Consider the following 16290-nt stretch of genomic DNA (forward strand, 5'->3'; position numbering starts at 1 on the left):
ATGGAGCCACTGCGTTCCCAGTTGAGAGCTTAAAGAGGGGCTAAAATGGCATGATCCTCCAGGCATTAATGGGGGTTGGTAAATACCAATAGGACCAGGCAATATTTGGCAGTTTGAATCCACCCAGAGGTGCCTTGAAAGAAAAGACTTGGTGGTCTATTTCCAAAAAGTCAGCTATTGAAACCCAGTGGAGCACAGTTCTATGTTAACACACAGATGGCCAGGGATGATGGGGAGCACCATGATTTATAATAACACGATGGCACTGGTTTTGGCTTAATCATTTAAGGGATTAATGGGGGGGGGGAGCAGCAAGAGATGAAGACTGAGAGGGTGAGGAGTACAATGAGGTAGTTTTAGAATACTGGGGTGAAAGGCTAATGGGAGCATGTGAATCTAGGGGCAATGAGGATTATTGGGAGCATGGTCAGAGAGGTGTTAATGGGGTCTATGAAGTCAATGATGAGGGGTCTGTGAGGTGAGTGATGGAGAGCTCTGTGAGGTAAATGATAGGGAACTCTGAGGGGAATGAACAGGGTATTGATGGCTATTGTGTGTTGTCTGTGAGATGGGTTGTTCAGGGTAAGTGCGGTCAGGAGAATCAGTGACTGAGCTTCATTCAGTCTTCCCATCTGCTGAATGGGCTGTCGTGTGGGTCAGAGGAGCTCAATTTGGTTTTTGTGGTTCTCCCTGCCCTGCCCCTCCACCAGTTACTGATACAGGTTGGCATCAGCTTTCTGTTGGCAGGTCCCTGGACAAACTGTGTGTGTGATGGGACGGACATCAAAGGACAAGCGGGATGTCTACTACCGCCTGGCCAAGGAGAATGGCTGGCGTGCCCGCAGTGCTTACAAGCTACTGCAACTCGATGAGGAATTCCAACTTTTTCAAGGTTCTCATCAGGCGGGCGAGTTGCTGAGAGGGCCTGGTTCAAGGGGATAGGCAAGTTGGCTAGGTCTGCAGAGCTCTCTGTTGTTGGTGGGCACAGAGACAGTCAAGAAGATGGGCACAATCCTGAGGAAGATTTGGGTGCCTGGGCAATATGTGCTCCCCGGGTGGAGGTGAACTTTGCCAGGGATCTCTGGGTTGGAGACTAATCTATCTTCCTGTGTGTGCCTAGGTGTGATTCGGGCTGTCGACTTGTGTGCCGCTCCAGGCAGCTGGAGCCAAGTGCTAAGCCAGAAGATTGGGTGAGTGTGGGATCACTGGTGGGGGACAGAGAGGGCAGGTTCGGTAAGGGGGCCTTAGAGGCGAAGACTGAGCTGACGATGGGCTGTGTTTTCCACAGGGGTGGACATGTGGTGGCTGTGGATCTGCAGGCGATGGCTCCACTGCCAGGTGTGTTACAGATCCAGGGGGACATCACCCAGGTGAGAGCATGGCTAGGGGTAGTCAGGGTATATCCTGGATGGAGGCAAATAAGGACGAGCCAGAGTGAGAAGTAGAAAGTGAGACAAGATAGACACTAGCTGCGAGGGAGTCATAGTGGAGACACAGGGCCAGCAGACTTGCACTGCAAAGAAGCAGCAAAAAAGAAGATGAGACTGAGTCCTAGAGATGGAGCCCAGTCTTAGAGCGGCAAAGCCTGAGCATTTGGCTGGGTCAAGGTCATGGCAGGTGGGGTTCACGGGCAGCAGCTGGCGGGGGAGCTTGGGCCATTCATTCTCCCTCTCTCCATAGCTCTCTACTGCCAAGGAGATCATTCAGCATTTTGAGGGCTGCCCCGCAGACCTAGTGGTGTGTGATGGGGCTCCTGACGGTAAGCAACAGAGTGTAAGGCCCCTGTATGTATGTCTTTCTCAGGATCTTCTACCTCTGTTCGTTTCTTTCACCTCTGCAATTACTGCCTTCTCTTGCTTTCCTCCATATCTGGCAACTTCTCACCTCTGCGGCTTGCTCACTACCTCAGTCTCCCCTCTCTGTCTTCCCCCAAATATCTGTTCTGTGTTTGTTGTCCACCAGTCCCTCTTATCTCTCTGCAGCTGTCCGATTCCATTTTCTTCTTCGCCCATTATTCCTCATATTCAGTCAACCATCCATTCCACAAACATTTACTGAGCACCTACTATGTGTCAGGCTCTGTTCCAGGCATTGGGAAAACATTAGTGAATCAAATACCACTAATCCTTAACCCTGTGGAACTGGTGTTCTATTGGGCACTGATGGCAAAGAAGCAAAATAAACCATTGAATGAAACATGTAGAATGCTAAAAGGTGATAGATAGGTACCACGGGGAAATCAGTGAAATAAGAAGGGATGTGGGGAGTGCATGTTGAGCTTTTAAATAAAGTGGGCAGGGAAGGCCTCACTGACTTTAGAACAGAGATCTACAGAAGATGAGAGAGTGAGCCATGGGTGTGTCTGGAGAACAACCAGTGCAAAAGCCCCTAGCTGAGCATGTGCTTGGCATAGATGTGGCAGGGTGAGAAGGAGACTAGTGTAGCTGGAGCTCAGTGAGTGAGGTCAGAGAGATGGTGGAGGCCAGATCCTGTAGGTAAGGGCCCTGGTGAGGACTCCGGCTTTTCCTCTGAGTGACATGGGGGCTTGGAGAAAACCATGAGAGAGTTCTGAGCAGAGGAGGGCTGTGACATGGGCTGTAATAGGAACCCTCTGGCTGCTGAAAGGGATATAGATGGAAACAGGGGAACCGGTGAGGAGAAGCCTTCTTCGTTCTTCCAGGTGAATGAACGGTGACAGTTGTAGCAATAGTGGAGATGAAAAGAGGGTGGATTCAATACCATATGTATATTTTTTTCCATCAATAATGCAGACACGAGCATAGCACATATAGGGAACTAACATGCTAAGGGTTTGCACAATTAACAAAGAAACATAAACGTGTTATTTGTGTAAAGATATAGTATATTTTTGTAAAGTAGACCTGACAGGATTTACTCATGGATTCATTGTAAATGGGGTCAAGGGTACCTAAAGTTTGGGATCTGTTCAACTAAACTGTAAGGATCAAATGAAATGGGGAAGATGGCAGGAGAAAGTTTAAGAAGGGGTCATGAGTTTGTTTGGGAGCACGTTGAGTCTGAGATGGCAAGTTGGATCTAAGAGTCAAGTTCAGAGCTGCAGTTTGGGCTGGAGATGGAAATGATGATAATGGTCCTTGCACATGAGGTTATTTTGAAAATGAAAATGAGTTTCTGAAGGTTAGGAGCTCAGAGGAAGAAAGCAATTGGTTAGATACTAATTTGTATCTAGAACTTAACATTTGTAACCTCTCTGATAAAGAAGATACATAATACTGTAACATTGTTCCTCTCACTGCAGTAACTGGCCTCCATGATGTGGATGAGTACATGCAGGCCCAGCTCCTCCTGGCTGTAAGTAACCCAGGCTGTCTGTGCCCCAGCTTGGCCTCCTCCCAGTTGTCTCTATCTCAGCCTTAGCTATCTGTCTTGCCCACAGGCTCTGAACATTGCTACACACGTTTTGAAACCAGGGGGCTGCTTTGTGGCCAAAGTAAGTCTTGGAACACTAGATGGGGGTAGAGAGGGATCCTTGAAGGCTGCTCTCGCCCCTCCATCTTTGACTCCCCACCTCCCAGATCTTCCGAGGCCGTGATGTCACACTGCTCTACAGCCAGCTGCGGGTCTTCTTCTCCAATGTGGTGTGTGCCAAGCCCAGGAGCAGCCGGAACTCTAGCATTGGTCAGTGGAGTGGATGGACCGGGTAGGTGGGTGGTATTCTTGGGGGGGGGGGTGCATCCTGTGCCGGCATAGATGGCAGTCACCACTCACTCCAGATTCCATCCACAGAGGCCTTTGCTGTCTGCCAGGGTTATGACCCTCCTGAGGGCTTCATACCAGACTTGACAAAACCCCTACTGGACCACTCATACGGTGAGAGCCAGAGTCGTAGGCCCCATCCCTGGGAAAACTCTGCCCTTTTATGGAAATTATGTATCAGCCCCACCCCCAGTGGAGACTCTGCCACCTTGTAGGAAGTCTATCCCAAGAGGTTCCACAGCCCTACCTTTTGGTAGTAGCACTACCCTGTTGTGGAACTTCTGCCTTATTAGAGTCCTTAGCCCCACCCTTGTGGAAATGGTATTCTGTGAGGATCCTTGGGCCTACCTTGTGGTTGATATTCCATCACTTGTGGCTATTTTGTCCCAATCCCTAGTGGTAACTCTTTGATCTGAGTTCTGTCCCAGAAAGATCCAGGGCATTGCCCTGTGGAGACTACCTGCTTAAGGAAATTCTAGGAAGGGAAGCCTTTCAGTCTCACTCCCAGGTGGAAACTCATCCTCTGTATAGCATTTTGCTCCATGCGGGTCTTTAATCTCACTCCTGGGGAGAAAAAAAGACAAAGAGCCTTCCCTTGCGGAGAATGAGACAAGGTGCAAACAACATGTAATCGAGTGTCAGGCATATAATAGATGTTGCTCTTAAATGCCATCGAGTCGGTTGCGACCCTGTATCGGGTTTTCCAAGGAGCAGCTGGTAAGCTTGAACCGCTGACCTTGCAGTTCAAATGGCTTTGCAGTCTGGTACATTAACCCAAGCACCACACCAGGACTCCATATAATAGGTAAGTGTTGTTTAAAAAGAGCAGACCAGGGATGCCGGTGGTTTAGAAAGGCCCCAAGCCTCCCTGAGGAGGAGAGCTGAAACAGGTCAAGGATTTCTGGTAAAGAAATGTGAGAGTAGCTAGGGAATATTTGGGGACAGCAGGGCATGGATCCTCTTGGAGAAATTGATACCCATGCTGAGGCATCTGCGCCCTGTCCTCAGACTTCTCCCGCCCTGTGCCTCAGACCCAGATTTCAACCAGCTGGATGGCCCCACGCGCATCATTGTGCCATTTGTGACCTGTGGGGACCTGAGCGCCTATGATTCTGACCGCAGTTACCCACTGGATGTGAGTGCCTGGCCAGCAGTGGACAGGGGCTGGGGAGAGCAGCTGCCCTGGGTTTTCAGGTCCTCATCATATCCCCCATGTGTTCCTGCAGCTAGAGGATGGCTCAGAATACAAGTACACTCCACCCACACAGCCTCCCATCTCTCCACCATACCAAGAGGCCTGCACATTGAAGAAGAAGGGGCAGCTGGCTAAGGAAACTCGTCCCCAGGAGACCCCCATCAGCATAGTGGATGTGTTGTCCCAACCCCTGGCTGTCCCACCATGCCATACCCTGCTGGCCTCTGAGGTCTGGAAGCATGGCCAGGACCCTCTGTGTCCTTTCTCTGAACCCACAGTGACCCTCTCCTAATGTGCCACTTCCTGCCCAAAATCATGTGGTTGTGGGGAACAAAATTCTCATCTTTGCCTTGCAGTAGCTATAGAATGTGATGGGTAAAACCAAGCATAATAAACAGAAGAACTCAGCCAAGTATCTGAGTCCCTTTTGTTTTTCTTGGGTAGGTGGAAGACAGTGATATGAATTGTTCACCTTAACATATTAAGGTAAGTTTGTCTTTTATCTAAGCGCTTGAGTAAAGGGCCCCTTTGAAATTTTTAGTAAGATATTAATCAACAAACCTTTATTAAGCATCAATTGTATGCCAAGAACTGCTTTACGTATTATTATTATTACATATTATTTATTCAGACATTGAGTAAACATTTATTGAGCTCATGTGATTCTAGGTTTGACGGTATAGCAGAGAACAAAACAAACAGATATCCTGTTTCCACACAAGGGGGCTTCAAAAAGTTGGTGAAAAAACTCCATTTTCCAACAAACTTTTTGATGCCTTCTCATATTTACAACTCTACTTATCCAGAGCTTGCATTTCACTATATACAAAGGGGGTTCCCAAAGTTAGTGGGAAAATGGAATTAAAAGATAATGGTCCCCCCCAATCCAAAAAAAAAAAAAAAAGCTAAAGAGGATAGAGAGAAACACTGTAAACTGATGATATATAGATATATAGCGGGGATAATAATCAATGTAATGAAACAAGCTATATGAATGGTTGAATGTGAAGCTGATGATGTGCCCTGTAAACTTTCACTCAATGCAAAATAAAAACATTTAATTAAAAAAAAAAAAGATAATGGAATTTTTCCAGAAACTTGTTGAAGCCCCCTCATATTTATATATAGCTTGCATTATGATAGATAATATGTACAAGTAATATAAGATGTGAAAAATGGAAGTAAAGCAGCATAAAGAGATGGTGGTTTACAGTAAAGGTGGTCTTAGAAGGCCTCATTGAATAAGTCATGTTTGGCCAAAGACCTGAAGTAGATAAAGAAGGGAATGCTTTTGGAATGCTTTTAAGAAAGAACATCTTGGTAGTAGAAATAGCAAATGCAAAAGCCCTGGGATAGAACTGTGTCTAGGGTGTTTATAACCTGTGGCAGAGTGGGCTAAATCTGTTAGTACTGGAGGAATCCTCATCAGTAGAATGTAATGATAGAGGATGTCCCTTCTGACAGTGGCTTATAACTTATTTAGATTGAGTCTTTTCAAAAACACCTTTGAAAGAGTGAAATGGCACATCACAGTACAAAAAGATATTTGCAATCCCTATGTAGGATAAGCACTGGACTGCGAACCACAAGTTCAGTTGTTCGGCACTTCAAACCCACCAATTACTCCTCAGTGGAAACCCTATACAGGGTCACTATAAGCCAGAACCGACTCAACAGCACTGAAAAACAACATGTACAATGTGGCACTGTAGGATAAGCACTGGACTGGGAACCACAGGTCGATGGTTTAAACCTACCAGATGCTCCTCAGAAACCCTGTACAGGGTCACTATGAATCAGAATTGACTTGATGGCACTTAACAACAGCAATGTATAATAGCTTTAATATAAAAAAGCTACAACTTAAGCACAGGAATGGAGCTGAAGTTCAAAAGATTGCCAATACTAAGCATTTGGAAGGGTATGGAGCAGTTGGAACCCTTACATATTGATGGTGGGAGTGTCTGGTGGCGTGACCACTGTGGAAAACTGCTAGACCTTATCTAATGCTGCATATATGCAGTTCCACTCCTGGGAACTGAGTACTAAAATGTTCATTTGTTGTTGTTGTTAAGTGCTGTCAAGTCAGTTCCAACTCATAGCCATAACTCACAGTGTAGGGTTTCCAAGGAGCAGCTGGTGGACTTGAATCACCAACCTTGTGGTTCAAACTGACCTTGCAGTCTAGTGCTTTATCCCACAGCACCACACCAGAACTCCAGAATGTTCATAGCAGCATTACCCCCAAACTAGAAACAACACAGACATAATCAACTGTAGGATGGGTGATTAAATTGTGCTGTATTTGCCATGAGCAACTACGGGGCCATAAGAATGAACCTTCTACAGTTAAACAAAATAACCCAGGCATATCATTCACCTTAGTGTTACTCCTTAAACTGAACACGTATGTCTTATACATTTATGCATTACACCTTTATATAATAAAAGTAGGGGCTATACTTACAAAAAATGTTAATAGCTTAGTGAATAATGGTTATAGTAGAAGAAAGTGGAAAAATGTGGGTTTTGTTTAAAACTTGCTTTTTCTCTGACCTTCAGTTTGCTGGCTAGCTGATTGGACTCAGAAGCTGTTTGCTGTCAGGAGAGCCAGAATTTGCATTGATGAACTTGTTTTCAAATATCATCATGTCATCAACAGGGCCTGACCATGCAAGCCCTGAGTGGGAATCTGCGTCGACCATGTAAATACCAAGCAAACACTGCAGAAATGTCTGTCTGCACTGTGGTGGGAATTTTAGAGTGAGGTCTTGCCTCTTCTCTAGGAAAACCTTTCCAGCAGTGTCCTAAAAATGTCCAGAATTTACTCCTAAAGCCAGGGGTTCTTAACCTGGACACAAGTCAGGGGTATTCATGAACTTGATGGAGAAAAATATATCTTTATTTTCATTCATATAAAAGAATTTCATTTCATTCCTAATTATGAATGCTGGCAATAAATCACAGTAATAAAAGCAGTACCTGCAACTCTCGCCAACACAAATCAGTCATTTTTTATTTGCAGTTGTTGCAGGTACCTTGCAATATTCTTCACATCCGTTACTACTTTGAATCACAGTAGATCCTGTTATTTGATGTACTAATAAAGAAATTCATATATTACTATATCCCAGCTTTGTTTCATTTTAATACACATGGGGTGATAACGATTCCAATTTAATTAGTTTTCATTGTAATCCTCTATGAGTGTGTGTTTGCCTGCATGCCTTTTTAGAAATATTTTGTGGAATCCACAGGTTTCACTGGAGGCCCAAGGGTTCACAGAACAAAGTCATGAGGTTAAGAATCCCTGTCTTAAAGAAATGTCAGAATGTCAGCCTTGACTGCACTCCTGAACTCCTCCTACAACTTAGCAAATAAGAGCTGACAGAAACTCAACAGTTAGAAGGACAACCATTGTCTTCAGCTTAATTCCATATCTTTAGGAAAGTACACTCTCTGTGACCAAAGACTACACACCTAAGTCAGTGTGATCCAAGGAATATCCACATCCTGAGCTGTAACCACAGAGGTGTCTACAGCGCAGATTGATATTGCCAGTCTTGCCCTAGTCCAGTGACCTTGGGCACAACTACACCCCAGTCTGTATGAACCCAGGAGGTCCCGTGCCAGTACAAAAATTGTGGTAGGAACTAAAGTCTAGTGAGTCTGAAATGGAGTGCTTGAAGGGGAATGGTAAGTTGTGACAGAAATATGGGCCAGATCCTGTAGGACCTCGTAGTCATGGTGAGGCTGGTTTTTTCTTTGAGTAAAATGGGAGCTCAGAAAGCATGAAGGTTCTAAGCAGTGGAGGACTGCCAGACTTGTGTTGCAGCTGTTGTGAGGAGGCTAGCCGAACGAAGCTCCTGAATGATAGGTCAGGCCCTTGCTGGATAAGTAAGCCAAGCACCATAGCCACTTGGCAGACTTCCTATGGGGTCTGCATTCTCTCTGATGCCTGTGGTGTGGTTCTGGCCATCCTGTCCCCAGAAACATCACAAGTGGAGATAGCCACATCAATCATTATCTGACCTCAGCCATTATCCCTGCTGTGCCCCCTCTGTTTGGACAGTTCCCAAGGTAAGAATATACTTACATGACTATTATTGACGTGGCTACTGCCTTCATTTTCTATGTCTCTGCCTAAAGATCATTTTAGGACATCTTCCCTGACAATCCAGAGTAGCACTCCCTCACGCCCTATCCCTGAACCTTGGCTGTTTTCCTTCATAACACTTCAGCAATTCCTGAGAGTGTATCTATCTACTGTTGAATCGGTCAGGGTCCCCAGTTTGGAGGGGGGGACACATGAGGCATACTCAACTGGGATTTTGAAGAGACTTAAGTGAGGAGACCTAGAGACATGTGGGGAATGTCCAAGAAAACAATAAAGATGTTCTGTATTTAATCCACCACTCATCTGTTATATTGTGGGAGCTATGCCACTGGTATTTCAAATGCCAGAAGAACCACCCAAGGTAGGCAGATTTAAATGGAGCTTCCAAACTAAGACTGGGAAGAAGGACCTGGCAATCTACTTCCCGAAAATTGGCCAGTGAAAATTGTATGAACAGCAGCAGAAAAGAGCAGAACATTATCTAACAGTGCTAGAAGATGAGCACCTTCAGGTGGACACTTATAATGCAACTGGGGAAGAACTGCCTCCACAAAATAGTCAACTTTCATTTGCTGATGTGGCACAACTCAAGATGAAAAGAAACAGCTGTAAGCATCCATTAGTAATCTGAATGTGGAATGTACAAAGTATGAATCCAGAGGAAGGGAAAGTTGTCAGAAATAAAATGGCACGTTAAGTGCCATTGAGTCAGTTCCGACCCATAGCAACCCTGTATAGGGTTTCTGAGGAGAGGCTGGTGAGCTTGAACCACCAACCTTGAGGTTCAAACAACTTTTCAGTCCAACGTATTAACCCACAGTGCCACACCAGGACTCCATCCTAGCACTAGTGAACTGCAATAGACTGGTGTTGGCCATTTTGAAACAGAATTGTATGGTCTATTATGCCAGGAATAACAAATTGAATAGGAATGGCTTCACATTGTCAAAAAGAACATTTCAAGATCTATCATGAAATACAATACTGTCAGTGACAGGATCATATCTATATGCCTAAAAGGAGTCCTGGTGTGGCTTTGTCGGGTAAGCACTGGACTGCTAACTGCAAGATCAGCAGTTCAAACACACCTGACACTCCTTGGGTCACTGTGAGTTGGAACCAACTCAACAGCACTTAACAACAAACAAAGAAGATCAGTTAATATGACTATTATTCAAATTTATGCACCTACCACTAATGCCAAAGATGAAGAAATTGAAGACTTTTACCAATTTCTGCAAACATGAAATCAAAATGCATTGACAATTACTGGTGATTTAAATGCAAACGTTGGAAACAAAAAGGGTCAGTAGGAAAATATATGACCTTGGTGAGAGATGTCATATGTCACATGATAGAATCTTGCAAGATAATGACTTACTAATGCCTTTTTTCAACCACATACATGATGTGATCAAATCAACCACAACTGTGGAAGGAGATGATGGAGAAGCTCAATGTCATTAGTCAAAAGAATACGAGACTCCAACTGCTCACATGCAAATTGAAGTCAAATCTGAAGAAAATTAAAACAAGTCCACAAGAGCCAAAGCACTACGTTAAGCATATCTCACCTGAATTTAGAGACCATTTAAAAAATACATTTGACGCATTGGGCACTGATGACTGAAGACCAGACGAATTATGGGATAACATCAAAGGCATCATACATGAGGAAAACAAAAAGTTGCTAAAAAGAAAAAAAGAAAGCAAAATGGATGTCAGAAGAGCCTCTGAAACTTGCTCTTGAACCTAGAGTGGATAAAGTGAACAGAAGTGATAAAGTAATGGAACTGAACAGATTTCAAAGGGCAGCGGGAGAAAATAAAGTATTATGTTGAAAAGTGCAAAGACCTGGAGTTAGAAAACTAAAAGGGAAGAACTAGATCAGCAATGCTAAAGCGACCCAGGCTTCTGTGAAACATGGCAGTCCACAGGAACCTTAACACAAGCATAACTGTATGATGCAACTGAGTCACCAAAAATAAACCCACTTAAATTTGGCAAAAGAGTTGGATTCCTCTCCAAAGGTTCCTGAGAGCTATGTAGAGACTTCTGCCAATGGTGGTACAATTTTTCTAATAGCATTTACCTCTATGGCTTTACTAGCCACAATGGAATTTTCAATGTATCAAGATACATGGATGAAGTAGCAATATGAAATAGACAAGGATTTTTTCTAGCCAATTGAAAACCCGTATAGATGTTACTGTTGCCATGAAGTATCCGTATATTGGAGCACACTATTGGATTTTGCAGAAACAATGGCTGCATCTGCAGCTGGTGTAGTTTATGAACAAACAGTATTTGATATTTCATCACAGCAAACAGTGGCAGAGGATGCTGCAGGTGATACAGACTAGGCTGCAAGAAAAGCATTCACTTCAAGATGTGATATTTTTAAAGTGCTTTTTTGTTGTTGTTCATCTATAAATTATATTTTGTTAGCATAAATTTATTTTGCAAGTTCAGATTTCTAGTTACTTTCTAGTTAACCAGTAATGCTAACAAATACTTAAAATCTGGATTTTTCTATGTCAACTGGAGTCTTTTTTTTTTGTTTGGTTGTCCAGTACTGAAAATAAATCTAATCTACAGAACAATTATTTAAATGGACATAATTTTCTCGACAGCTACACCTCTTCAGAATAATCTTCAATCCAAGTAGCCCCAAAATTTGATAAATCATTAACAGGAAGTTTTGGATCCAATACCTAACTAACAAGGTCTGACTTTTCCTATTCTCTCTCTCGTTTTTTTTTTTTTTTTTCAAATTAAATGTTTATTCAAGATATCACAGTCTTCATTGTCATTTCCATAGCAAATCAGTAACCCACTCCACACTTATCGACATAGCTAGATTCTACAGACATGGTCATTATGCAAAAACTGGTGTTCTATGAAAATGGGGTATGAGTATATTATTATGTAACTTTCAAATTACTGAGAATCATAGCCCAGCCAAGTTAACGTAACTTTAAACCATCACAGAAGTGTTACTCTAACCTACCACTTCAGGATTTTCTACTGCCAGGTGCACATCACTAAGGCACTAAAGTGCATCAACAGCATTTCCACCAAAAGAACATGATTCCTCACAGCCTCCAGATACATGCAGAAATAGAGTTCACTTCTATGTCAATAAAGTAGCAGGCAATGTTCACATAACTGTGGGCAAGGCAATGCCACATCCCCAAGGTCATGCACATTTGGCAACACTTGTCAACCATGATTCTCACAACTTTTCTCATAGAATAGATCATTTGTCTTTTGGAGAGCTTGTTCCAGGAATTATTAATCCTTTAGATGGAACTGAAAATATTGCTGTAAATTATAACCAGATGTGTTAATATTTTATTACAGTTGTGCCAATGAAACTACATACATATAAAATTTCAGCAGACACTCATCAGTTTTCTGTGTCAGAAAGGGAGCGTGTCATTAACCATGCTGCAGACAGCCATGGAGGCTCTGGGATATTTATGAAATATGATCTCAGTCCTTTTATGGTGACAGTGACGGAGGAGCATATGCCATTCTGGCAGTTCTTTGTAAGACTGTGGTACTGTTGGAAGAATCTTTTCAACAACAGGCATGTTACATAGAATTAGAAAATTTATAGTTGAACTAATTTGCTGTCGTTTCAGAGTTGGAGCCCTTTGAGGATGGTCACATAGACAACCACTCACCTCTTTAAGAAAATAATACACATTAGCACCTCTCGAGTGAAGGATAAAAAAGTTTTTGCCTGAGACATAAAACCTTTTTTAATAATAAAATATTGTGCAACATATTCAAAGTAAAGAAAATATGAATGAGAAACAGGAAACACACCTCTGAAAGAAAAAGCGATGAAGAAACCTTAAACTGAAAACCTATATATATTTGTTGCTGTTAAGTGGCATCAAGTCGATTCTGACCCATAGCGACCTTGTATAGGGTTTCCGAAGAGCAGCTGGTGAGCTTGAACCACCAACCTTGCAGTTCAAATGGCTTTGCAGTCTGGTGCATTAACCCACAGAGCCACACTGTTACAAGTGTCCTAGAAGAAATTATGCAACTAACCAGTGATTAAAAGATGACCCTTTTTATAGTTTCACAACAAATGGGTGATATCAAACTCAGACCTGGCTCCTTGGTGACAAAAACTATGAAGACGTCAAACCACTTTTAAAGAAAAAGGCATTCATAATTGCAAACATCTTTAAGAGATATGATGTCAGAATAAAATAGGAAAACTAGTCTAGATTTTTTAAATTGTCATCAGGTCGCAGTATTAATAAAAGAAAAGAGGCATTGGTCCCTATGTTGCAGCCATATTCATATTAAACCTTATTGACAAACTATTTATACAATAATTTTGTCTTAAAGAGCTAAACTGCTTTTCTTTAATTCTGGTTATTGATGTTTTTAACTGTACAAGACAGTCTTAGAAGGCTAAAGTAAATTCTACAGGACAAGATGCATAGGTGCAATGAGACGTAAACAAAAGTAGCATTGATAGGTTTGATAGTGAGGCTTATGTGTGGAGAAGAAAGCACAATTTTTTAGAAAATGTAAAGTTTCCCAGTTTGATCATTACAGTATTGGTGTGCTTTGGGAGGAGGAAGAGAGGTAATATATATAAAAAGATTCACTTTTGATGATGGAAATTGCTGGTTTGTCAAATATTAAGAGAAAAAAAGCACATATAGAATATTTTATACATGTTACAGTGAGTGAAAGGAGCTCTGGCAGCGTAGTGGTTACGAATCGGGCTGCGAACCTCAAGGTCAGCAGTTTGAAAGTACTAGCTGTTCTGAGGGAGAAACATGAGGCTTTCTGCTCCCATAAAGATTTACAGCCTCGGGGATGGAAGCGACACCATGGCAAAGCACCACCACCATAGCGAGTAGGGAACAGGGTAACTTAAAACAGAAAGGGCAAATATTTAAGAAAGACATGTCAGATCTGAGAGACACTGTATTAAGCAATGTCTGGTAAACTGTAAAACTAGACTACATAAGAAGTATCTGCGCTTAAGGTGTCCAGAAAGTAATTGGTTGTTTATTAGAGGGTGTTCTACCTTTCATACTACTTTTAAATTCCAGAATCCAAGAGATAAAAAATAATGAGAAGGCACTATCATTCAGATGCCATTAAACTGTATTTAGGGGATAAGTGGAAAAAAACAACAGAGGCTCCACGGAAGACGTGTGGAAAAACCAGAGAAGGCGCTTTGCCGGGACAGTCCCGGAGCTTTAGATCTAATATAAAGTAAGGGGAAATAGTTTCAGACACCCACAGGTGAAGAAATCTTACTGTGGCTAGAAGAAACGCGATTTCTGAATCATTCAGGACTCTACCTGAGGCCCCGCAGTCTAGGCAGCGATCAGAGGGCGGGGCCACAACCAGGCTGATACAGGGCAAAGTCTCCCAGCGACTGTGGAAAAAGAGATGTGACTTTAAAAAAATTTTTTTTTCTCCTCATCCCTGCACACCCTCTGTCCGTCCCAGGAGCCTTCACGCGGGTGGGAGCACACCCCCAAAGGGGTGCGCCCACAAGGTTCAATTTTACCAGAGTGCAAAGAGGAACTTGCTGAAAGCCCAATCAGTTCCAGAGGCTAATACTCCTGCGGCTTATTATGACGTGTGACTCTGGGATTTAGCCATAAATTGACTTCCCCATTTAGGCGGAAGCCTTTATTCCCACCTTATCTAACAAGCGGCAGCAGGTCTGGCCATACAGCCAAACCATATTTGTTGTTGTTAGGAGCCATCGAGACAGTACCAACTCATAGTGACCCTATCTATGCACAACAGAACGAAACACTGCCCGGTCCTGGGACAACCTCACAATTGTTGCCACACTTGAGCCCGTTGATGCTGCCACTCTGCCAATCCATCTGACTGGGGTCTTCCTCTTTTTCTCTGACCCTCCACCTTACCTTCTCCAGTAACTGGTCCCTCCTGACAATATGTTCAAAGTATGAGAGACGAAGTTTGGCCATCCTGGCCTCCAAGGAGCAGAGTGGTTGCATTTCTGTAATAATAGTGGGAGATTTTAATATGCCACTTTCAAAAAAGGATAGAACAACCAGAAAGAGACTTGACAAAGAAAGATAAGAGGAACTAAGCAACACAATCAAATAACTTGCCTTCATAGCTGTGTACAGAGCATTCAACCCAACAACAGCACAACGCACATTCTTTTCCAGTGCACATGAAACACTCTCCAGAATTGACCATGTGATAGGCCACAAAACAAGCCTCCATAAATTTACAAACATCAAAATACTACAAAGCATCTTCTATACACAATGCTATAAAACCTGAAATCAACAATAGGAAGACCAAGGAAATAAAGTCAAATGCATGGAAACTGAGTAACACCCTGCTGAAAAGTGACTGGGTAGTAGAAGAAATAAAATGTAAACTCACAAAGTTCCTAGAAACAAATTAGAACGAAAACACAACATACCAAAATCTCTGTAACACAGCAAAAAGCAGTGCTGAAAGGACAATTTTGTTGCAATAAATGCACACATCCAAAAAGAAGTAAGAAACAAAATTAACGCATTAACACAGCATCTCCAACAATTAGAAACAGACCAACAGAGGGAACCTACAGTCACCAGAAAAAATGAAATAATAAAGATTAGAGCAGAAGTAAATGAGATAGAAAACAGGAAAACTATAGAAAGAATCAACAGGACAAAAATCTGGTTCTTTGAAGAATTAATCAAATTGACAAACCATTGGCAAACCTAACAAAAGAAAAGAGGGAGAAGACACAAATAACACGCATTAGAAACTACATGGGTGATGTCACAACAGAACCAAAGGAAATACAAAGGATATTAACAGAATACTATGAAGAGTTATACTCCAACAAATTTGAAAACTTAGAAGAGATGGATACATTTTTTAAAAACACGACCTACCTAACCTTACACAGAGTGAAGTAGAAAACTTGAACACACCCATAACAAAGGAAATTGATCAGGCCATCAAAAAACTCCCAACCAAAAGAAGTTCAGGCCCAGATGGCTTCACTGGTGAGTTCTACCAAACATTCAGGGAAGAACTGTCACCAGTTCTACTCAAATTATTCCAGAATATAGAAGAGGTTGGAAAACTTCCTAATACAAAACCAGGGAAGGACATCGCTAAGAAAGAAAACTATAGACCAATATCCCTCATGAACATAGACGCAAAAATTCTCAACAAAATCCTAGCCAACAGAATCCAACAACACATC

At 42.6% G+C, this 16290-nt stretch overlaps 1 protein-coding gene and 1 pseudogene across 4 annotated transcripts; both read left to right on the forward strand.

Moving 5' to 3' along the window:
* The first annotated feature begins 709 nt into the window (after positions 1-709).
* Positions 710-5417, forward strand: FTSJ1 (FtsJ RNA methyltransferase homolog 1 (E. coli)). 4 transcript variants are annotated; one of them, XM_006876643.1, is made up of 11 exons: positions 710-892; positions 1121-1194; positions 1289-1370; positions 1681-1759; positions 3281-3333; positions 3419-3472; positions 3558-3660; positions 3769-3852; positions 4770-4873; positions 4965-5162; positions 5378-5417. In XM_006876643.1, the coding sequence occupies exons 3-11, from the start codon at positions 1323-1325 to the stop codon at positions 5408-5410; spliced, it is 756 nt and encodes a 251-aa protein (XP_006876705.1). In that variant the 5' UTR covers positions 710-892; positions 1121-1194; positions 1289-1322; the 3' UTR covers positions 5411-5417. The 4 variants fall into 4 exon arrangements, with proteins under 4 accessions (XP_006876705.1, XP_006876703.1, XP_006876704.1 ...); XM_006876641.1 differs by having other exon boundaries at positions 772-892; positions 1121-1190; positions 5378-5410; XM_006876642.1 differs by having other exon boundaries at positions 772-892; positions 1121-1190; positions 4776-4873; positions 5378-5410.
* Positions 5418-11011: 5594 nt separating this feature from the next.
* LOC102812388 lies at positions 11012-12765 on the forward strand (annotated as a pseudogene).
* The last annotated feature ends 3525 nt before the right edge of the window (positions 12766-16290 follow it).

The sequence above is a fragment of the Chrysochloris asiatica genome, unplaced genomic scaffold (assembly GCF_000296735.1).
Source record: "Chrysochloris asiatica unplaced genomic scaffold, ChrAsi1.0 scaffold00404, whole genome shotgun sequence".
NCBI lineage: Eukaryota > Metazoa > Chordata > Mammalia > Afrosoricida > Chrysochloridae > Chrysochloris > Chrysochloris asiatica.

Excerpts from the sequence above, each read along its gene's own strand:
- FTSJ1 (XM_006876641.1), top strand. The coding sequence starts at position 772 with ATGGGACGGACATCAAAGGACAAGCGGGATGTCTACTACCGCCTGGCC. Across the intron at positions 893-1,120 it reads GGAATTCCAACTTTTTCAAG|GTGTGATTCGGGCTGTCGAC; the intron begins GTTCTCATCAGG and ends GTGTGTGCCTAG. Across the intron at positions 3,853-4,769 it reads CCTACTGGACCACTCATACG|ACCCAGATTTCAACCAGCTG; the intron begins GTGAGAGCCAGA and ends CCTGTGCCTCAG.